This window comes from Saccostrea cucullata, unplaced genomic scaffold, assembly GCF_032062105.1.
Source record: "Saccostrea cucullata isolate Sc308-1 unplaced genomic scaffold, CSIRO_AGI_Scuc_v1 ctg3798, whole genome shotgun sequence".
NCBI classification, from domain to species: domain Eukaryota; kingdom Metazoa; phylum Mollusca; class Bivalvia; order Ostreida; family Ostreidae; genus Saccostrea; species Saccostrea cuccullata.
The window spans coordinates 131,196-155,226 of record NW_026923489.1 but is presented as its reverse complement, the minus strand read 5'-3'; the positions used below and the strand labels follow the sequence as shown (position 1 = coordinate 155,226).

The 24,031-nt window shown below is 31.7% G+C and overlaps 1 protein-coding gene and 1 long non-coding RNA gene across 3 annotated transcripts; one reads left to right on the top strand and one right to left on the bottom strand.

Annotated features, from left to right (window-relative positions):
• Positions 1 to 1,007: 1,007 nt before the first annotated feature.
• Positions 1,008 to 17,239, bottom strand: LOC134264134 (uncharacterized). The gene is made up of 16 exons (XM_062746429.1): positions 17,094 to 17,239; positions 16,149 to 16,457; positions 15,022 to 15,303; positions 14,311 to 14,616; positions 12,948 to 13,256; positions 9,661 to 9,810; positions 9,148 to 9,279; positions 7,767 to 7,881; positions 6,208 to 6,249; positions 5,972 to 6,053; positions 5,799 to 5,886; positions 5,597 to 5,673; positions 3,245 to 3,367; positions 1,999 to 2,121; positions 1,677 to 1,825; positions 1,008 to 1,179 (listed from the first exon to the last, which is right to left on the bottom strand). The coding sequence occupies exons 1-16, from the start codon at positions 17,113 to 17,115 to the stop codon at positions 1,008 to 1,010; spliced, it is 2,481 nt and encodes an 826-aa protein (XP_062602413.1). The 5' UTR covers positions 17,116 to 17,239.
• A 3,237-nt stretch (positions 17,240 to 20,476) lies between these two features.
• LOC134264128 (uncharacterized) lies at positions 20,477 to 23,222 on the top strand. 2 transcript variants are annotated; one of them, XR_009991454.1, is made up of 5 exons: positions 20,477 to 20,731; positions 21,437 to 21,563; positions 21,826 to 21,936; positions 22,289 to 22,365; positions 22,900 to 23,222. It is a non-coding gene; the product is annotated as an uncharacterized LOC134264128 (long non-coding RNA). The 2 variants fall into 2 exon arrangements; XR_009991453.1 differs by having other exon boundaries at positions 21,811 to 21,936.
• The last annotated feature ends 809 nt before the right edge of the window (positions 23,223 to 24,031 follow it).

Here is a 24,031-nt window from a genome sequence, read left to right as displayed (position 1 = left end):
AAACAACAAAATTTTGTTCAGAAAATAAAAACAATATACAGCAAAACTCGGTTATAACGAAGTCGCTGGGACCTTAGAATTTACTTTGTTATATCCGTAATTCGTTATAACCGTATAAGGAATTCAGTAAATTTATACAGCTGGGGATCCAAGTTGACTTCGCTATATCCGTAAATTATCCGTGTTCGTACTAAACGAGTTTTACTGTAATTTGCTAATTCAATTGATCTTCGTACACCAAAAATTTAATGAAATCTTATAACAAATCTCAGTCAATTGAAATTAAACATTTTCGTTTTCATAAAAAATATAAAAATAAAATTTTTGATAAAATTTAATATGAAACACATTGTAAGTCTTTTCTCTATGGAAGAGTTTCATATGAACTTGCACTCTCTGAAAAATAAATTATATTGATATAAGAGGAACGATATAAAGTATTTCATACAATTAAAGCAAAAACAGAAGCTAAATGATTCAAAGTTAATGAGATACGACGGAAGCTATCATATGAAGCAAATTATTTCTTTTTAGGTGATTCATGATATAATATTGTATAATTGACAATATAAGAATGAAAATACTAAAATCGGTTACCTTCTCCATCTGGTAAGCTTGACATGTGATTTATAGCACTCTGATTAAGATATTTTTCTAGGCAGCTATACAGTAAGGCATATTGACTCTAAAGTAGAAATTATTAATCAGAAATATTTAGTATAAAATGTAAAGAAATTGATATATCTTTGAGTTAATTTAAAATAAACCATATAAAATTTACTGGACGTCTTTTGTTTTGTCAGGATTTTTCAAGAATAATAATAATAATAATAATAATGATAATAATTAACCAAACGTAAAAAAAGCAAGCGGATTTGAACAACATCGTAGCATTTCAATATGTAAAAGTCTTTGCTTGGCATCAAATAATTAAGAACGAGTTGTAATTGCACTGAGTATTCAGAAAACATATGAGGCAAAGCTATGTACAGATGATAAATGTTTGGCTAATATAGGTTATATATGAAAAAAGATAAACACACGCTTGAAAGCACCGCCATTCTTTCATCAAGAAGTTGAAGAGTTGTTGCAGATATATCGATTGTATTAGATCCATTTCTAATCTTTTGAATTATATAATCCATCAGGCCAAAAACCCCGCTCCATTCCGGACCAGATCTATTAAGAGAATTTTTATCTGTATCGTAAAAATATCAGAAAAGATAGTGTATACAATGCTCTTTGTCATTATTAAGAATTTTGTTATATTTTTGATAAAACATTCTGCAATATGCTCTTTAATGTAACACTTGATTCGATTAGCTTCAATCATCTTTCTGAGAATATAGTTTTCATGAATCACTACTTGTCATCTGCTATTTTTGCGAAAGAAACTAGTTTTGAAAACGGGAAGCCTATTAAAAAACGTCATGAAAAATATCTTTCTGTAAATTTTGAAGTTACCGGGTGGCAGTAAATACAAAATTAAAAATATGGCAATTCTGTATTTAGTGCCGTCCAGTAAATTCTATTTAAAACATAAAAGCTCATTATCTTTCTGAAACATGTATTTCATACTTTACATTTGATTGTGTTAATATACGATATAATGACATTTAAAAAGAGATCAGAATTCAGCAAATAAAAGGAACTGGTAGAAATGTTGAATTGCTTACCCACTGTGTACAACAAGTGGTTTTAACCCAGGCTGAATATTCGAACGTATAATTTTGATACAATCAACAATGTCTCTGGCCATTGTGCTTTCATTTAAAGCATATACATGGAAATGGGTGATAATTCTTCTTACTCTCCTGTTCATTTTCTGTTCAAATAATTTTCAATGATGATTATTAAAAAATTAACATGCTTGCTGATATAATGCAGTTCTTATCAAGAATGTTGAATTATTCTTCTTCTATTTGAAACAAACTTTTTTTTAAAAGTTTCTGTCCTAAGTATATACATTTAGTTTACAAAGTAAATTCCATCACCAACCTTGTAAACATCTAAGTTTCTGATTTTCAAGTTCTTGCCATACATAAATGTAGCCATGGGTGTAATAACCACATCGCCATATGTACATGACGGTCTTTGTTCTCCAGTATAGTATTGGAAGCACTATAAAGATGTTAACAATTATTGCTGCTTTGTAGGTAAAAACGACATTTAGAGTACCAATGATAAAATATTCACCGAGTTGAAGGGTGGTTAAATTATCATTTTGACTGAAAAACGGCTATTTTTCATTTATAATATTATTAATTGAATACATGGTACAGACTAAGTAAGCATACATTGTCATATGTTTTCTTGTTTATATTTGGATTTTTTTACTTGAAAAAGACATTAATGGTAATCACAACAAAGCTTTATGATAACTTTAACTTTTAAATCATCAACCTCCATTACTTAGATATGCAGCAATATGCCTCAACACTTGCATACAGGGTTAACTGTATATTTCAGTTGATTCTATTTGGAACAGCATGCTCTACGTTTACGTAATGTAGGTTATTGACAAAAAAGTTCATGAAGCAAGAATATCAGCCATTAAAAGTATCATCTTAAAAGTGCTATGGTCAACAAAATGAACTTGTTAGCAGAAATAATTTATCTTTGTTGAGCCATAATTTACGTATATACTGAATTGTTAACGGATTTTCCCTTTATTTCCCGACCATGACAAGAAGCACAGGGTGAAGGGGGGGGGCGACAGGAGTTTGTCACTCCTTCATGGCACCTGATGTTTTGGAGGTCGGGCTTTTTCCTTATGTGTTATCATATTGTGTTTGTAAAGTCTTTAGTTCGAATCTCGGCCGCGAATGACCTAAGTCGATAAAAAAAGGGTAGCAGCTATTTTTTGTGTCATTGCAGGCGTTGACAAGAAAAATATCTCTCACTGTTAAATAGTCATTTATTCCAGTCAATATATAAAGTCGTTCACTTGTATAATATACACGAACTTCTTTATATGAGTGCAATCTTCTCGAGTGTGAAGTGAAACGACTTACAGTCGATCAATCAATTCTTGGTAGTCTAACATGCAATGGGTAACTGCAAAACCCTCGTGTAATTTAGAATAGTCGAGGATGGAAAACCTCAGCGAAAGAGGGTGACGAGGATTGGATACCTCATGTCAGTAACCCAGTTGCAGGAAAACTGCACGGTTAGCGGGAGGCCCCGGTGTCAGTTTGGATGACATTATGCTTTTCCTTTTAAATTACTACTCAGTTGATCTTACCTTTTTCATTTCATTCAACGGAGTAATCATTACTATTGTAGAAATGTTCTGCTCCCATATCATCTTCCAAAAGTCAATCATAGTTCTGCGTTGCGGATACTGGGTAATAATGTACTCATTATTCTACAAAAACATTTTATTTGTATAAAAAAAATTAAATGTTAATTTGCCGAAAAAAAACTTATTTGTATAATAATTGAGACTTAGACAACATCCAAATTTGTGTTATGAACTAGGGCTTTTCAATAAATTATGTCCTGAACTCTATGACACATAACATAGAAATCATATTACATTAATCTTAACTTTCTCTGAGGATTGAATCTTTAAAGAATTAATAAGAGCTTATGAGACCACTCTTCATCACATTGTTTCATTGTGAGAAGCTGGAAACACGGGCTATTCGAGACACTGCATTAAAAATGAAAGGTAAAGAATCAGTAAACTAGAGTGAAATTAAACGCTTCATTAAAGCTGCTGTAAAACGTGTTAAGAGTCGCAAAGAAATATTCAATGAAATATGCGAAATTAACAGCCACCAATGTCTGTTTTATAGATACATTAGCAAATGGATTTCAATGACAAAAATGATATAATCGGCATCCAAAATGGTTACCATCCTTGGCGACAAGGCCTTACAAAAACCAATGAACTGTTTGCCAAAATTCAACAAATTTTCACTGATGATTTTTGATTGACTTTAAACACATAACAAGTTGACAGGCACCATTTTTGGGGTAGTTCACACTGTTTTAAAGAAACATTTAACAACATAAGACATAACACTCAATGGTCAATGATCACCCTATGTTTTGAAAAATGAGTGAAAACGACTCTAACAGATAATGAAATTAGAATCTATTGCTGTAGACCCTCAAAACAAAGAATGGGTGGACTTAACTGGCCAGAAAAAATGCTGTAAATTTAAGTTTCACAAAATGTTTATTTTTTTCCATCATATAAACTCCCGATATCTTAACCGTGTATTCATGGTACGGATGTGAATTTTAAACGCTTTTTTAGAGGTAAACTAAATAAATATCGAAGGCATGGTGCCTGAATATTTCTTGAATATCAATAGATAATCAGGGTCAGGCGTTTTTTCATCGTCTGAATACATTGTCAGCACATGTTTGTCGGCTGTTCTTAAGAAAACTGTAGTTGTATATTGAACAAAATAATGTAATATTAAAAGGAGAAGAGCCGACAAAAGTGTGCTCACACTTAATTTAACAAAAAACATGTTCGAAAGAAACTTCTAGCTTCTATTGTTATGTCTTCGATTGACCTGTTAAATATTACAATTCATCACTTGATGTCCACCTGCGAGTGAACTCGTGAAAACAGGTATATTGTATTCTTCAACCTGACCTCGATCTAAATTATGTCTTTGAGCGTGCTTTGTTGCCGTTTTCAGAATTTGGCAAGATGAATATTGTTTTAATTTTGCGTGTCGTCACATTTTTAAAATAATGACATCGCTGTAATATGCTTAACATGTATTCGAATTTATGGAGAGAGAGAGGGATAGAGAGAGAGATGTAAACAATGACGCCGATCGATAGCCCCGCCTTCTATAAATATTGATTGTGTGACATAAAAACCAGTCCGGGTACATGTCGAATTCCGGAAGACGATACTCATGTATCGTTGCTTCAATTTTGATACATGACAACATGGCATTGTTTTTGTACAAATGTTCCGCCTAATATAACCAAGTTTATGTAGCTCTTTCCATTGCTCGTAATATATTTTGGATTCACTTCATTAACAGCTTGGTAGCGGAGTCGCAAAAAAATCCAAAATAGGGCGTTAAGTCCACCCATTCTTTACAAAAAGTTGCACTTGACAAAAACATCGAAGTTCTCAAAAGAGCAAAGAATTGCAAGAACAAAAAGACAGTTTTATATGCCATTATCACAGCGTCAAAATCCACACGCCCTGAGGAGACTTGGGGATGTACCGAAAGTTAATGTTTTGTAAAACAACAATAATCGCCAGATTTTGCACGCTCGTTTTATTTTCCAAACTTGAAAAAAAACTTTCAGAAAGAAAAAATATTTCCAGGAAATCATAGGATCTGTCATATTTCCGAATAAGAAGAACCATACTGAAAAATGTGTTCTAAAAATAATCAAGAATTGGTTAAAAATGTTATGGACATGTTTTTTCTTCTTTAAAGGATAATATTGAAATGAAATCATTAAGACTAAATCATTGAAGTACATCTATAAAAATAATAAAACTTAATAATATTCTAATTTTAAAGCTTTGATTGGGATTAGCATTATATGTAAATCAGTTTATCGAAGTGTGTTCTAGGAAAATGAGTTTACTGTCAGCATTACTTACAAAGACATGACTAGCATTGATATAGTTCATCTCTGGTACCTCCAAGGGGTGATGCAGCTTGACCCTATTTGAATCATCTATGACATTAAAATATCTTATTAAAAGTGAAAGACTTGTTATCAAATCCATATAGAATAAGTTCAGCTAATAGAATGACAATTAAAAGATCATTAGATACTTATTTCACCTTCGTAATACTTACAAGGAATTGTTGAAGATCTATTTTTCTCGTAGTTTTCCATCAGATTTCCAACGGTTGCAGGACTTGTTGAGACGAGTGAGGTCAATTCCTGCAAGGTTGATATAAACAAATTTGAACACAAATCCAAAGAAATATAATTAAGAAAAAAAAATTTATTGTGAATTACTACTTACTGAAAATTCATTGCTTAGTCTTGCGCCGTTTTCTCTAGTTAACTCTTGTACATGATTTAATAAAAACTCAACCCGAATTGGTCTACAAATCAAATAGATCTAAGTTAACAAAAGTGCAATTTCAAAGAGTTGGTAACCTTACGAAATTGAGAGTATAGATATAGGCTATGGAATAAAGTGCCTAATATACACTTTGTAATAGGAATATGTCTAGTAAGAGAAAATGAAAGACTTACTTAATATTATAATCTCTCCTGAAATGTGTGTATCCGCTTGTGCTAAGATATATATAAAAAAAGATTTTCATTTGAAGGTCAATTGAGTTTAAATCAGTCTTAGATAACAATTTTGTTATTTGTATTTTTGGTTACCGATAAGTTGTGTTTAGCGAAATATCATGATTTTTTTTATAAAGTAATTACACATAATAAAGATTCATTTTCTCCTGTTTTAGCAACACTAAACAATAAATTACGATAAAGTTCTATATCTGTTATTCATTTTTGCAATATTCGTTTAAATAATTTTGATATAACTATGCTTTTGAAAATCATACCCTTCTATCCTTGACATTGAAAGGTCGGTATATCTTTCACGCTTTCTACAAAATTGAAATACTTATATTATACAATTCCTGCTCGTCCTGGCCCACTCGATGACCTGCCCTGACCTCGGCCGCTACGCTACCTCGGTCAGGTCAGATCACCTTGTGGGCCAAGTCTCATGTCCTTATTTCTCCATGTTGACCTCAAAAGGGGTAATCAATTGTTGTATTATACCGATATATATTGAAAAGTATGAATCTGAATAATGAACCGTTATCAATTCTTTCTTTGATCGGGATCGGGATTCGCTACACGGAGTGTAGCGAAGATGTTTACATTGACGTTGACGTCTGCAAGTCGTGTAAGTTTTTGCATCATGATTTACTGATTATAACAATATTGGATGATAGCAACATACATTGCTAACGATTACTTTTCCTCAACACAGTCAAAATCTAACACAGAATTCAACTCTTTAAAGAGCCGCTTCTACATTCTATTGAACTGTAGGCCTATAACGATACATGTACACTGTATTTTGAAATGAGTAAACCGTTTAAGTTAGCGATGAAATTTTACCGTATTATGTATGGTAATGCAAATAAGACCATGCACAAATTTAAAAACATGTTGTTTTTCTCGAATTATTATCATTTTATGCATTAACTTTACTCAAAAACGAATTTTTGATTAAGAGGTCATAATTTAGCGGTCATTAATTATAATGACAGGGTCATTATATCCCACGTGCAAGGATTCCTAGGTCATTATTGCTGTAAACAGTACCATTTGGAGTCATTGTTGTGTTTTAAAGTCTTCTAACCAGCCAATCAAATTTGAGTATTATTAATAGAGGTATAATAATAAATGTTAAAGCGAAGAAATGTTGTTAAATGGCATCGTTTAAATTGAAGTTGCCATTCATTTTTAAGATAAGTTTTTCTCGTGTAAAGTTTGAAGTCTTTATTATTGTTTCATTTACTAGTTATATGCATTTGTAAATGTTATATGTCCTATTAGGTATAAAACTTAAATTCATTTTTTTTTAAAAAGTTTGTATATAAAAGTCTTAAATAATGAATATGCGAATATGTAGAAATTTGTCAACACATAATTTTTATAGTTTTTTTTTTGTTTTTTAGAAAACCCACAAAATTTAGTAAAAGCATGATTTCCATTGATTCATGTTGGTGTACATGATCCTAGAAATCCGGTTAAAAGCTGTTAATATTTTATTTAATTTATTATACCTGTACTTTCTGTGTACGAAGACAACAACACCAACTACCAGTATCACGATTACAATGACCCCTAAAGTCGATCCTACTACAACAGGAACTGTGCTGTCTGCCTTCGATGCTTGAGCTTAAAGAAATTGTGTAAGAACATTAAGAAAAATTGGCTTTTATCGATTAGTTTTTTTTTAGCTCACCTGAGTTGAAAGCTCAAGTGAGCTTTTCTGATCAAATTTTGTCTGTAGTCCGTCTGTCCGTCCGTCTGTCTGTAAACTTTTCACCTTTTCGACTTCTTCTCAAGAACCACCGGGCCAATTTTATCCAAACTTGCCACAAAGCATCCTTAGGTAAAGGGAATACAAGATTGTTCAAATAAATAGCCAAGCCCTCTTCCAAGGGGAGAAAATTATGAATTAATGAAAAATTTATTATTTCTTTTAAAAATCTTTTTTCCAGAACCATTGGGCCAGGATAGATGAAACTCACGTGGAATTAACTTCAGGTGGTGTATAAATCATGGCCCCCGGGCATAGGGCGGGGCCACAATGGTCGATCAAAATTTTACATAGGAATATATAGGAAAACATTTTCTCCAGAACAGAAAAGTTTTGTCAGATTGACATGTAAGCATCTGAAGTAGTGAAGATTTAAATTTATTCAAAAAATATCCGGGAGGGGGGTGGGGGTCACAAAGGGAGATCGAGTAATATGTTGGAAAAAATCTTTAAAAATCTTCTTTTCAAGAATGGCAAAATTATACATGACTTTTGAATGCTTTATTGATATATTGACATTCTCAAGTTAGTAATAGAAAACAAACCCCCCTCTCCGAACAAGTAAGCTTTTCAATAATAAGCTGATTTGTGTGGCCCATGGGCCTCTTGTTTAGATTTTGTTTCTGATGGACAAAAAAAAAAAAAAGAAAGAAAATACCTGTTGGCGTCTGAAATGGTCCTATTGATCCAGATTGACTGCATCCCGCCAAAGTGCAAGCAAATAGTGTCAATCTAAATATACATGAAAAAACTGCTTACTAAGTTATCGATTTAACGATCAAGACCTGACTGGACGTTCAACATGTCTTCATTATATTTACATATCCTTCAAACCTGTAGGAAAGTCCAGGTCGTAATGGTCCATTACAGTAGCCGCGTGGCCCAAGCGACTGACAATTGTTATCCTCACCAATAGTAAATATTTTTGCTCTTGATACACCATACTCTTGAACTGAAATATTTTGAATAAAAAATAGCATCCATGGTCGAAGAACATTTAACATGTTTGTTAAATTGCTCAAATCACATGATTAATTAAAAATTCTAGTTGATGAAATTGGTTGTATTTTTCGTGACATGATATGTATATGTAAACTCATAATAAGTCTCATTAAATCTACCATGTAGTTTTATTGCTGTCATAAAATTATCATCCGTTGCCCGATACAGAGTAAATTGATTCTGCCTTGCCTCAAACCAGTCTGGAAGACTTTCCCACATATAACTGAGTGTACGAGGTTGTTTATCTAGATCTACAAGATATTGCACAAATAGAAAAAAAAATGTTTAAAAGTATCTTCGATACCTTTCTTGAAATTATGGTGAAAAGGGTTATATTGCGTGAGATTTCCACAAAAGGACCAAATTAGCTCTGCCCATGACTTAATGTGCAAAAATGCTAAATAAAAAAAATATTTTCTTCAATTTCTTATGGTCTGTACAAGTAGATGTTATGATATTTGGAGATTTTTACGTTCTTGGTTGTGTAAAATACATTCATCTACTTTATGTTTTTTTAAGTGTAATATCAATGGCTTTACCATTTTAATATCGTTTGTACTCAATGTATGTCTCTCAAAACACATTTTTCTTGTGAAAATAATGTTCATTTATGTAAATAACAAAATACTTGCCAGAACATTTTGAACAGACTGCTATTCCAAAATAAACGATATGACCATTTATGTCATTTGTGAAAAATGTTGCATTTAAAGCTACTTCAATAGTTGTTTCCATGACAATTTTGTGCATCACAAGGGCAAAGTCAGTCATCAACGGTGGAGCTGAAATTGCAAGTACATGTAATCTAATTAAAATTAGAACCTTGTTACGTTGCTTTAAGAATCCTTACAGCGACATAACAGAATACTTAAGGAATAACTGTCTTATTTTTCGATTTCATGATGTGATCAATCGACTGGCTTGTGTGATAATTTGGATAGGCGCCTTCGGCGTTTATGCGTAAAATTATCACCCAAGCCAATCGATTGATCATCGTCATGAAATCGAGAAATCTGACAGTTATTTCTTATATTTACATGCTCTTGATTCCGCCAATCCACGTGTTACAAGTCCAGCTTCTTTTCTCTATTTGTCCCGCCCTGCACGTGATTTTTTTTAACCGTGCCTTTCGATGAACCAGTACATTGATAAGGAAATACGAGGGCTGTTCAATAAATAATGTCCTCGGTGCTCAGAAAGAAGAAAAAGACGCTTTTCAATGATTTAGTCTTCATCGACATGATTTTACTAATTAATCTCTTTTAAGTAAAATACATGTCCGTAACATTTTTTATCCAATTTCTGATTGTTTTTAGAACTAATGTTTGGGTATGACCCTTAGTATACTGGAAAATGGCAGATCCAATGATTTCCCGGACTTGTTTCTTCCCTCTGAAAGGTGTTTTTTTCAAGTTTGGAAATAGAAACAAGTCAAAAGGTCAACGATCTGGCGAATATTGTTAATGTGAAAAAACATTAACTTTCTGTTTATCCCGAAAACCCCTTTACTCTTCAGGGCATGCGGGTTTGGACGCTGTCTTGAAGAAATTTAATGTAGTGGATTCCTGATTCTGGGTCCTTTCTCTAATAAACTTTTTGATTTTTTTGCAAAGAAATTGCTTTCTAGACTCATCCAGAAATTAAACTGTCTCTCCGAATACGAATTTGAACAACAATACCACTAATTTTTAAGAAAATTACATATAAATCTGTCTTTGTGCTTTTGAATACCTGTGCTCTTGTCAGACATTCGCCGTTTTTATCAAGTACATCTTATGGTAAATTTTGTTTTGAGAGTTCTAACCAATAGATTCATGTTTCAATATCTGTTTGAAAATAAAACAAACGTGGATAACTAAAATTACTGATATTTTAAAATAATTGTTAAGAATTTCGTATACGCTGTCGTTTTCACTCATTTTTCAAAATATAGGGTGACCTTTGAGTACCAAGCTTTTTTACCGTCAAACGTTTCTTAAAAACAGTGTAAACTACTCCCGATATAATGTCTATCAAATTTGCTATGTGTCGAAAAGTCAATCATACATCATCAAATATTATTTGTTGAAAATTGGCAACCAGTACATAAGTTGTTATAATTTTTGTTGGCAAGGAGGGTACCCATTTTTGATGCCCATTATATAATTTTTTATCATTGAAATCCACCTGCTCTTTTGTCTATAAAATAGGCATTGGTTGCTGTAAATGTCATATATTTCAGTGAATATTTCTTTTGGATTTTTAACAAGTTTTACGGCAGCCATAATGAAGCTTTTATTTTCACTCTAGTTTACTGATTCTTTACCATTCATTTATAATGCAGTGTCTCGAAAAGCCCTTGTTTCCCAGCTTCTCACGATGAAACTATGTGATGAAAAGTGGTCACATAAACTGTTATAAATTCATGAAAGATTCAATAATGAGAGAAAGCCAAGTTTAATGCCATATGATATCTGTAATGTATGTTTTATAGTTCAGGACATTATTTATTGAACAGCCCTCGTAAAGTACATTAACTATTTGTAATTTTATCTCGGACAAAGACATTGGAAATATAAATATAGAGGCGCAAAGGATCTAATTTCAATACAGTGAAATGGCAAGTTTATCAATATATTGATATCTCCACTGTGACCTTAAAAATAATTTTAAGTGACTTTAAAGAAAGTTTAGCAAATCAATTATTTTCTTTTGGTTTCTTTTTTTAAAGATAACACGGCCCAGTCATACAAAATATTCAAAAGGCAAAACCTTAATGCTATTTGAAGTTTGTCTCAATACGAGAGAAAACAATTAATCATTTAATGTACAAAAAACAACGGCTGGAAATTTATTCTTCCATTAATAAAAAAAGTAACGAAAGTGGTAAATCTAAGAAAAACACTCAAAACATGTCTTTATAGAATGCCATAAATATTTTAGAAGAAGACGTTGACGGCCATCTAACTATCAAGCTTTATGATAAACGTGGTGGCTTTAACTTTTCAATAGTCATACAGTGCTCAAATCTCGGTTGATTCGATACACAAGAACTTGCTCTGTGTACGGAGAATTTCGAAGACGAAATAAGTTATTGAAAAACAAGTTGGTGAAACAAAATCCATGCAACAGCATTGGCAGTGAATGTTTTCTATCATTAAATCAAATCCTGACTGACGTTATTCATACTAATTGAAAGATTGGCAATTTTAAATACACTAACATGTTGACAGATTTTACTGATATCCTCAATATGACATGGAGCACAAGGCGAGTGTAACCAGTCGGCAGAGGATGCTCATTCCTCTATGGCACCTGATCATATCTCAGATATTCAAGAAGTTCGTGTTCGCTCTGCGCCAGAATTGATATTCTTAATGAATTTTTGAGGTGAATTATGTTCGATATCTCCATATACAGTTTACTGTATATTGTGTACTCATTTTTTTTTTTTACAAATTTTTTAGCGTAAAAATATATACCGGTACTTAATTTGAGCTGCAAAAGATGATGGTTAAGTACAGTTTGCTAATTTACCAGGCGATGTTGTTATTTAGGAAATTTATATATTTGTGGCCAACGTAATCCAATACCTATATATTTACTTGCAACATCACAGCTATGTCTTATTAATTATAACAAATGATATAACTCCAAAGAGTTTGAAAACAATGCTTTGAATTCTTAATTCATACACACAGCCAAAATATTCTCAAACAGCGAATTTTGAAGCTTTCAACCAGCAATGAAGTGTACATTGGAATAGAGTTCCATGACTATATTTCTGATAAAAATCATATGTGCATATTTGCCTAAACAAATTGTAGCTTTAAGAAAACTTAATAACCGATCGAAACAATTCATTATTTCTGTTTAGAATAAGTACGATTTTTAAAAGTTTTTGTTTTTATTTTTATGAATTATCCGTATATATAATTACCTTTAATGGTATCTAAGTGTATTTTGTTGCTGAAACTTTCCCCAGCAGAATTAGATACATGTAGCTGATAAAACACCATATCTTGAGGTCCAACATTTCTAATTTCTAGTAGATTTTCCTTCTCTTTATCACCCGTAATTACAAACCTTCTGGCATATTTGTAATTATCTATGAAAATAATGGAGGATGTCCCGTTATGTTGCTTTAACCAGGTGTCATTAGTTGTTTCTGTTGACTTAATGGTTGCCCTTAAGATGGCGGTTGTACCCTCCAACACATGTGAAGGTCCAATTAAACTGACCACAGGAACTGCAAATAAAAAAAAAATTTTAAGTAAATTATTTTGTCATCGTCTCAAGCCACGGTCCAGAGTCCGCATAAATGCTTTCTCCTACCTGTGACTTTTTGGTCAAAAAATCTTGAATATTTACGTCTCTCTAGTGTGACGTCATTTTCAGTCATTGACAAGTTTTGTTTCCATCGCAATTGATATCAACAATATTGCCGTCACGGTATACAAGAAATATATCGTACACTGCGATTGGATATTGAAAGGTCACATCAAAGTTCATTTTCCGACTACGCTTTACTCGCATTGATCAATATTTTAATGATCTACGAAATATTCTCTTCTCATTCAACCACGGCTAGAATGAACATTTTAGGAATCTCAGACACCTGACATCGTACTACGGACAGCGGACTGCAAACAATAGACGACTTTCGGGGAGCGTATAGAAATACGTTTTAAAGCATGTTTTTCGTATAGATAATTTATTCTCGTGATACGATTTTACACTACTAGACTTGTCTTCAAGGAAAGAGGCGACACATTCCATGCAATGTATTTGTTGTTATAACTCGTGCAAATGAAAACGAAATTTTATTATCGAGTTCAATGATATATATACGTAACATTCTAGTTACTTTTTTGACATGCTCCCTAAAATGAAAAGTCCGCAGTCCGCTGTAAGTTGTCAGGTGTCCGAGATTCCGAAAATATTCAATGGGAGAGGATCATACATTATGGCCGTGGTTTGCGACGATGTTATTTTGTATGAATTCAAAATTATTCAAGATATTATTATTTTTAGAAAGTTTTAAATAAATACATATAATTCAACTTATAATTCTTTTAAAAGTTTCGAAGAAAATATATTGTAAATATCAAATTTATTTGACTTTCGAGAGAGATATTGTTAAAAATTAATTGACTTACGAAGTAATTTCTTTTCTACTCATCTTGAAGAAACATGTAGCAAACAAAGCTAAGAAAGGATTTTCTTTAGAATAACATGAATAATTTGATTTATTTTATAATTTTTTTCGTACAACTTATTGCAAAAAAATATAGAAAACATACCCATTATGATCTGTAGATGCAAAGCATTGCTTATTGTAGTTCCTAGTTTATTAGTTGCTATCAAAACATACGTAGCGTTGTCATTCATATCTATATTGTTGATAATGAGGATTGGTCTTTCCAATGATGTAGAACTCCCATTGTATTTAGCAGATAATACGTCGATGGTCAGGACGCCTTTACTCTCGATTTGTGATTGCCATTTAATATCAGTTACAGATAAAACAGAAGAAATGTTTCCTAGAAACATTGCTTTCCCGCTTAATGGGGCTGTACTATTTCCCATAATGAAAATGTTTGGTGGTCCTGAAGCAAAATATATATACATAAGAAACCTAACTAAATACAGGCTGTATGGAATGATTTTGAAGTGCTGTAGCTGGAGGATGTAATTTGACGTCTGACCGTATGTAATTAAAAGCAAGTTATGATGTCCATACAGGGAAATTAAAAAAAAAAATGAAATACGTAGACATTTTAAATTGAAGTTGAAGAAAACTGAAAAAAAAATTTCATACATGTACATGTATCTGATTATCTTTTTATAAAAAAAAAAAAATAAATAAAAACAAAAACAATCACCAGTCTGATTTCTAATGCAGAAATATTCCATTAAATAATATTGATTTTAAATATTTGCTCACAATTTTTTGATAGATAAAAAGAACATGTATTTATAACATATTTTACCTGACTTATACATGTACATACGTAATGTAATGACGTCACTCGTTGAATTTCCTATGGCATTCCATGCTTCACAAGAGTAGTTTCCCAGATCTTTGGAATCCACGTTATGAACTGTGATGTTGGGATTCGTCAAGGACCCTCCACTGTATTTCCGGAAGTTCCCCGTGATATTTATAGATTTTCCATTTTTTAACCATGTGATTGCTGATAAGGAAGGAGAATCTGATGAGATTGTAATAAGACATGGAATTGTAATTGTGGATGAAGATTCAAAAGGCTCTGATAGGGCAACCGCTGGTCGTTCTAAAAGAGATTGGTTTTGTTTTAATCCCATGTATGCAATTAGAAATCAAAATAAATGTTAATAACCTAATACGCGAGTTTCGAGATTGTAACTCTCTTACAATACGAGGCGCATACAGTATTAATTTTGACATGGAGGTGGGACAGGTTAATTGTTTCTGTATACAAACGTGTATATGTAAATGAACGATATTCATCTAATGTTATAGCAAAATAAAACTGTTAAGCATTGATGCATTTGTCATTTGATAATCTGATTTTATCAAGCTCTACTATGCATAATTATTTACAAATCTACTTTTTAGGGTACCTTTAAACGAGAGAAACGTCGTAGTCTTCATAAAAAGTAACCAATTAACCAATTGAAGTAATCAATTGATTGTACAAACATTTTCTAAAAAGTTAGTGGGTTTTTTGAAGTTATAATTAGGAAATGAATTAATGTGTCATTTTGATTGCCGACGTGCAATGTGCATGTGTACTGCATTTATTGGAGGTCCGTACCTCTTCCCTCGTCTGAAAATCCTAACATACACTGATATTCCTTTATTAATACGATTTTTTTGCTTTAAAAAATCACGCTTTTACATAAATTTGGTTATTCTCGAGTTGTAGAATGCATCTTGACAATCGTGTAGTTATGATAAACCAGTATACCGATAATGCAATGTTTTCAAAACTCAGATATCTGTCCCACCTGTCTGTTTACGCGGCAACGAAAATCCCCTTCTAAATAAATAGCGCACCAAGGGAGATTATCTCGAAACTTGCGTATTACATCTCTTTTAACCAAAGAGCAGAGATAGAAATTAATTCAAAGACATGTCTGTTTTTTAGCGTTTTACCTCCAGTAACATTGAGAAAAATTATTTGACTTTTCAGGATAATTCCTGGTAATTCCAGCACAACCCGATATTCGCCCTCGTCAGGAAATTCTGTATTGTTTATAAGAAGGAAGAGACCATAACTTCCATTATTAATTGTGAGGTCCTGTGCGTATTTGTCGTCGTTGAACGATATATTTGTCGGCACATCACTGTCTAATTTTTGCCATATAAAGGTTGTAATCGGTAGTAGTGAAGCAACTGTAGAATTCAATATGGTCGTGTATCCATAAATAATGTGAGTCTCTTCTGTTATTGTAACTGTCGGTACTAAAATGATTGGTTATAAAACATGAAATAAAAAAAAAAACAATTCTAACATTGATAATATCGATGTTATAGTTTTAATTTTGCGTTAAAAGAAGATTTAAACAAGCATCAAAACTTATATTATGATAGTACAAAACCTGTTTTCAAATTTAGTGCACATTAAATTCCAAAAATACAAATTCAATTGAGGCGTTTGCAAGTTTTTGTACTCTTATTTTTTGTATTTTCAATACAAAAAAGCATTAATTATTGCTGGCTTATATCAAGTAATAGCAATGGATTTCATATTCAGTACATGTATAAAGAAAATTACATGTATAGTGGGTAAAATATGACCACAAGAAACTTATCTAAATTTTTGGGTGTGTGAGCAAAATCGTGATTATGTTTATACTTATAAAAACTTTAAAATTAGATAAAACTCACCAGTATTTTTCTATTCTCAAAAATACTTTTGCCTCATTTTGGGGAAAAAATAAAATTATATAGAAGTATTAAAAACAAATAACTACAAAGTGTAAATGCCAACAACAGGTGAAGTAGTCAGTACTCGATTCCTTTGCTCAAATCATCAACATTCTGATGTGCAAACTGTCTAATCTTTTGAAAACATCTGTATTCGCAATGATATATTACCTACAGTACAATTGTTAGCCATGAACTCAAAGAAATGTTGATCACACTGACACAGGCCATCAGTACAAACTGCTCCTTTGTATCCGCCACAATCCTCCACTGTTGAGCAGTTCCTATGCTCTGCTCCAGTGAGCAGGAACAATATTGAAAGGACCTTCGCAAAATAAATGGTATTACTTACATCTTCCTCTTCTCAAAGTTCTCAAATACATTGCTTATAAATTAAATTTACAGAACAGCAGTTACTTTTGGCCTGGTTGCATAAATTAAAGTTGAAAAACCATACTTTTTGGTATTTAGATTTTTAAAAGTTTCTAAAGGTTGAATACTAGTGTATAGTGTATATTTAAATCAAATTCTATTTTTAAGAAATATCTACATTGCGATTAAAGTCAGTCAAACATCATAGCAAGATCCTCTTATCCATATGCTGAAAACATTTAGATATAACTATTCGAAGGTGTATTAAAGCTTACCCTCTATTGTAATTTAAGAAATTTGCCAGTAAAACACGAGTATGCAAATGTCTGATGTGAACAGATGCATTCCTTGCACAATTTCCTTTTTACATGACGAAAAGCACTAAAAATATACTCAATGTTTGAATACTTACTACCCTATATATCTATACTTATAAATTAATACATTTTGCAAATAAATTTCGAAAGGGTGCACCAGAGTTCTTACTTACTTCTCTTACAAAACACTAGGTACAATATTTCACTTGCATAGTTAGTATAGTACATAAAATTAATAGTTTTACTTTAATTTTCTATAAACAGCCATTAGATAGCAAAAAAAAAAAAAAAACATGAGTACGGTGGCGTTTCCGGTCAGTGGATCCAAGCTATTGGTAACAAGCAATGATCGTTTATTCATTCATTAAAATTTCATCACTGACTTATTCAATCAAACCTTAATTTAAATGATATTAAAAAATGAGTTATGATAACCGATTGAAAAGGGAAATGTGCAATTTATTTTCGTCATCTACTGATCTTAATATTGACAGAAGCTTCTAGAACATCACATAACATCAAGTCCGATTTTTTAAAAGAAAAACGATGTGATTATAGCTGCATTAACTTAAAAAAAAACTTTTATGTGGATTGGTATTGAAGCAATGGTAAATCATTTTTGCGAAATTATTCATATATCGAAGACTATTACGAGGGCTGTTCAATAAATAATGTCCTGAACTGTATGACATACAATACAGATATCATATGACATTAAGCTTGACTTTCTCTCATTATTTAATCTTTAATGAATTTATAACAGTTTATGTGACCACTTTTCATCACATTGTTTCATTGTGAGAAGCTGGAAAACAAGGGCTATTCGAGACACTGCATTATAAAAGAATGCTAAGAATAAGTAGACTAGAGTGAAAATAAAAGCTTCATTAAAGCTGCTGTAAAACTTGTTTAAAATCCCATAGAAATATTCACTGAAATACTAGTATGTGACATTTACAGCAACCAATGCCTGTTTTATAGACAAATGAGCAAGTGGATTTCAATGATAAAACATTATTTAATGAGCATCAAAAATGGGTACCGTCCTTGCCAACAAAAAACTATAACAACTTATGTACTGTTTACCAAATTTCAACAAATAATATTTGATGATGTATGATTGACTTTAAGACAGGTAGCAAATTTGATAAAGTTCATTTCGGGAGCAGTTTACACTGTTTTTAAGAAACGTTTGACGGTAAAAAAAGCTTAGTACTCAAAAGTCACCCTATATTTTGAAAAATGAGGGAAAACGACAGCGTGTACGAATGTCTTAACAATTATTTTAGAATATCAGTGATTGTATTTATCCACGTATGTTTGATATTCAAACAGATAATTGCTAAAAACCCTTAAAACAAACTTTACCATAAAATGCACCTGATAAAACAGCGAAGGTCTGACAAGAGCAAAGAATTGCAAGAGCACAAAGACAGATTTATTTGCAATTTTCTCAAATATAAATGGTTTTGTTCTTCAAAAGCGTATATAGGGAGACAGTTTAATTTCTGGAGAACGCTAGAAAGCAAATGTTGTGCAAAAAATTCTAAAGGTTTATCAGAGGAAGGACCCAGAATCAGGAATCCACCACATTAAATTTCTTCATGACAGCGTCCAAACCCGCACGCCCTGAAGAGTAAAGGGGGTTTCTGGATAAACAGAAGGTAATGTTTTTTCACATTAACAATATTCGCCAGATCTTTGATCTTTTGACTTGTTTTTATTTTCAAACTTGAAAAAACACCGTTCAGAAGGAACAAACAAGTCCAGGAAATCCTTGGATCTGCATTTTCCAGTATACTAAGGGTCATACCCAAAAATGAGTTCTAAAATAATCAAAAATTGCACAAAAATGTTGCAGACATGTGTTTTAATTAAAAGAGATTAAAAAGTTAAATCATGAAGACTTAATCATTGAAAAGCGTCTTTTTGCTTCTTTCTGAGCACCCAGGACATTATTTACTGAACAGCCCTCGTACATCGTAGGTTTTTCTAATGATCTTATCTTTGAATTTGTATTTTCCTCACTGATTATCGTAGAAATAAATCCGATGTTCAATACGTACTTCGTAATTAGTTTGCTTACATTAAAACTTAAACATGAAAAAAATGAATAAGGCATTGTTCTAACGCAAATAAGTTGCAAAGTTTTGTGCAGTATTCATGCTATACGTTAATTTTCAGTGTTGTTTTTTCCCCCTGAATAGTCTTTTTGTATTTAATACTAGGCCTATTCATATAGTGTAAAAAGCTCATTTTTTCACAGGTACTTTGGTCTGTGATTACAAATATCTATATACATGTACTTCATAGGCACATAAAAATCAATGTCAACTGATTTTTAAAAACCTATTTTAATATTCACAATTCCCTATTAAAGCAATTTAAATGGTCAGCAAAAATTTGAAAATTATTTGTTGATTTATAAAGGAGATACGGAACTTAAACCTCTTCATAATGAAAATAAGGTTCGTGCCTTTTTATTACAAATAGAAAATATCATATTAATGACATAATGAGATGCTGCTAGTCGATAGAAAGGGTTTAATTGTATTTGGAATAAACTTCTTTATAAATTGAAGAAAATTACTTATAATGTACATACATCAGTATATTTAACCTATGTAAACAAAAACATGACATGGGTCTTGCTTTCATAACAAAGATTTCAAGCTCTAAATTTTTACGTCTTAAGGTAGAGACCGATAGCAATCACGTGATCGAAAGAATTCGCATATTTGCACGTGCTTTTTTTCCGGATTCCGGAACGCCGTCAAATAAAAGTCTCCATTTACACATTATTGTCTATGCTACAAGATGGCCGACGAAGCGATCGACGTATTAAATCTTTACGGTTCTCGAAATTGAAGCATCTTCATGAGAATCAAAATAGAAGTGAGACTGAAGCCGAACATGAACATAATTTTAATGAAACTACTCCTTGTCCAGTGTCCGCTGCAGCACCACGTGGGTACACCGGTATCGATCAGTGCCTGATGTTGTTTTCTGTATAGACATTTTAAAGACCATGACCCTACAGATGTTAATTGGTATGATGGAAGAAGTAAAATTTTTGCAGAACAGATTTTTTGTATGCTGTGTCCGTGTCAGATACATAAGGTGAATATTTACGACTTAGTATGTCGATCATGACTATGGTGCTTGTTTGTTTACGCACATGTCTGGTACAACCAGTATATTTAGCTTCAATTACCAATAACCTTCATAGAAGATTTTTTTCCTTCCTAAAGTAGTTTTGTTTAGCTAAAAATTAAAACATTTCATGACCAGACTGTAACTTCTAGAATAGAAGAATAAAACTGGACATTTCTGGTGTCAGAACATGATAAAGGCCGGATTGATAAAAAATGTAAAGTAATCATACTTATCTGTGCCTAACACACGAGGTGGTGTTTAGTTACTAGGATAAAAAAAATGGAAAAAAAAACATTTTGCTTAAATTGTTCAAATGCAGAAATGTGTAAACTTTCTCTGCTTTGGATGACAGATGCTTTTTAATTTATTATTATACTGTAACCCCTTTTATAAATGATAGTGGACATTTACTTGCAAATGTTTTGTCTTTTTTAAATAAAAAGCAAATTGTAAAAATTTGCATTGAAAAAAAAAGAAACATTTTTAGGATCAAATGACAAAAAAATAGGGTCAGTTGGGTAGCAGGAAACAAGACTATTTTTTTAGCCTTATGTAATATTTATGTACCTGTAATAAATTTATGTATGTATTTGTTTTATGCTCAAAAGGGCCCTGATTATAAACAGATATCATATTCATAGATTACAAAAGAAATATTTAATACTACAGGTGAAGCAAGCTATGAACTAGACAGTGTATTCAGCTTTCTCTGCTGAAATAATGTGACCAAATCAAGTGTCACCTGGAAAGAGGAATGTCAAGGGTGATTTTTACATTAACTCCAAAATAGCCATTGGTTTGTATTTTTTTCTTTCAATTTACACTTGCATATGTATCAGGAAAAATCCAGAAATTTTTTTTCTAGGGGGTGGTGAAAAGGAGGTGTTTTATAATACATGTATTAAAAATTTAAATTTATGATTTTTAGTCCTTGTATTTTTAATTTAAACACCATAATGTACATACAGTATTATTGTATACATATACATGTAGAAGCATTTTCTTAAGTCAATAATTTCTCAAAGATCATATTAATATTTCAGGAAAGTTCACGCCAGATCTGCTACAGCAAACTGAACATAAAGTGGCATACTTGTTTGTCAGGAAACGAGGAACATGTATGGCTGGACTGAGAATCTAACAGGAGATCCCTGCATCACTACTTACATGTAGGTGCTCTATTGACTTAAATAAATGTATGGTTAAATATTTGTGTATAAACATTTAAAAAGTCAAGTTGTAAATTGAATTCAAAACTCAATAACCAAATAAATTGTAAAATGTAAAGATGTTTTCTAACTTGAATGAAATTATTTCAACTAAAGCACCACAGAATTGGTATGATAATATGAAGAAGTCAGTATTGTTAAAACACTTGTAATTGACATGGTTTTTTAACAATATTGACCTCTTCACATTATCATAGCTAAATTTGCAAAATAAATCAAAATTGTTAATAAATTCTACAATTTTTTAAAAAGATCAAGCTATTTACTTTATTTTATTTTCATCATGTTACAGATCCCATGGAAATATAGGGTCACTAATCAAGTGTCATCTGCAGTGTTACAAAAGAATATTGGATTTATATCAATAAGGTAATTAGGGACAAAACTGAATTAAAAAAATGGAATAAGATGTAAAAAGAAAAGTATTTTAATTCCACATATGATAGTTAGGTTGCTAGTTGTATATGCATTGATGTGTCACTAACAGGTACATGTAGTTTTTAATTTCCACAAAAACTTGATCCTTTGGTATTAACTCTTGAACAGTTTGTGCTGAGTCTTTGTATTTCATGTTTATTTCTTTTCCTTTAACCCCATGGTCTTGGCCTGAGAGTGTGGCCTACATTTAGCAACTAAAATATTTGATCTTTATCCTTATATACCAGTTTGTTTAATTAAGACAATTCATTAATCCAAATAATTTCCTTGGGAGCAAAAGTGCCCAGATTAATGAGGCGACTTTATATGCATTTGATTTAAAAAAATTCATGACATTATATAAAAAAGGTATCTCAAAAGTGTCTTATATTCATATAGACATAGTCATACTATGTTTGCAGTGTAAGAAAGAAGTAAAACATGTATTTTCATTCTTATTGTATTAAAATAGTTTGTTCTTTTCAGAAAAAGAATTACCAGAAGGAGACAGTAAAGAGGAACGGACATATCACACCATAAGACGAGCTTCAAAATCTAAATATACAGAATGAATTTTGCTCACTGCAGATCCTTGTGAAAGAACACCTTTGTTGTATTGACATAAAAACAACGGAATTGTCAGGATCCTTGAACATGACGCAACTGGCTGCATACGATAGCAATTAAAAATGCATACATCCATGTTTACATTGATCTTTGTTAGCCAGTAAGACAAAAAGCAAAATAGCAAGTTTATCCTATTACCGTACACGTACTGAATGTATTCACTTTATTTTGTTGAACTGCATCATGAGTTTAAAAATTGTACAGTATCATATACAGTTTATGGTGGGATTCCTCTATTTTTTATGAATCTGTTTGCAGAATCTATACTTTAAAGTTACAAAATTATTACCTCTAATACATTTTATGTTTTATTTTGTAAATTATTACACTATTTTTGTATGTATGTAATGATAACCAAATCACCCAAATTTCCCGCACTTTTTACCATGTGATGCCTTAGTGTATTAATATCTGACAACTGATGACCAGGCAGTCTTCATTCAACAGTGTAATACATAACACATTTTTATCTGAATATTTTTAAAACAAGGATAACATGCCGTGGATTGATTCTGTGTTCAAAACTTCATAACACTGGGTTTTCTTATTTATGTTGCACATGTATTTGGAATAAAAGAGGAATTGTTAAAAGAAAAGTGAAATTAATCATTCTATTGTTGTCAAAGGAAGATAATAAAACCAGTTTACTTATGCACAGAATTAGTCAAAAGATATTGTCATTAATAATTCATCCAAGAATCATATGTATAATAAATCTACAAAGTCAATTTGAACGATATAAAGGAAAGTTCTTATCTTTTTTAATATAAGTGCAAAAAGGTCAAGCAGGGCAACATGTGTCCAGGTGTACATGTATAAATTGTTTTCTGTGATATAGAATGTAATTTAGAAGAATATTACTTGGAATTTAACTCATTTTCTTTGAAATATTTTGATTAATTCTATCTATCAAAGTCAATTTGAATGATACAAGGAAAACTTCTTATCTTTTTCAATATAAGTGCAAAAAGGTCAACCAGGGCAACATGTG

Coding starts and splice junctions, on each gene's coding strand:
- LOC134264134 (XM_062746429.1), bottom strand. CDS start 17,115: ATGGCTAACAATTGTACTGTAG. Junction 15,304..16,148: donor TTTTCTCAATGTTACTGGAG/GTAAAACGCTAA, acceptor AATCTCTTTTAG/AACGACCAGCGGTTGCCCTA. Junction 6,250..7,766: donor TTCGTACACAGAAAGTACAG/GTATAATAAATT, acceptor TATATATCTTAG/CACAAGCGGATACACACATT.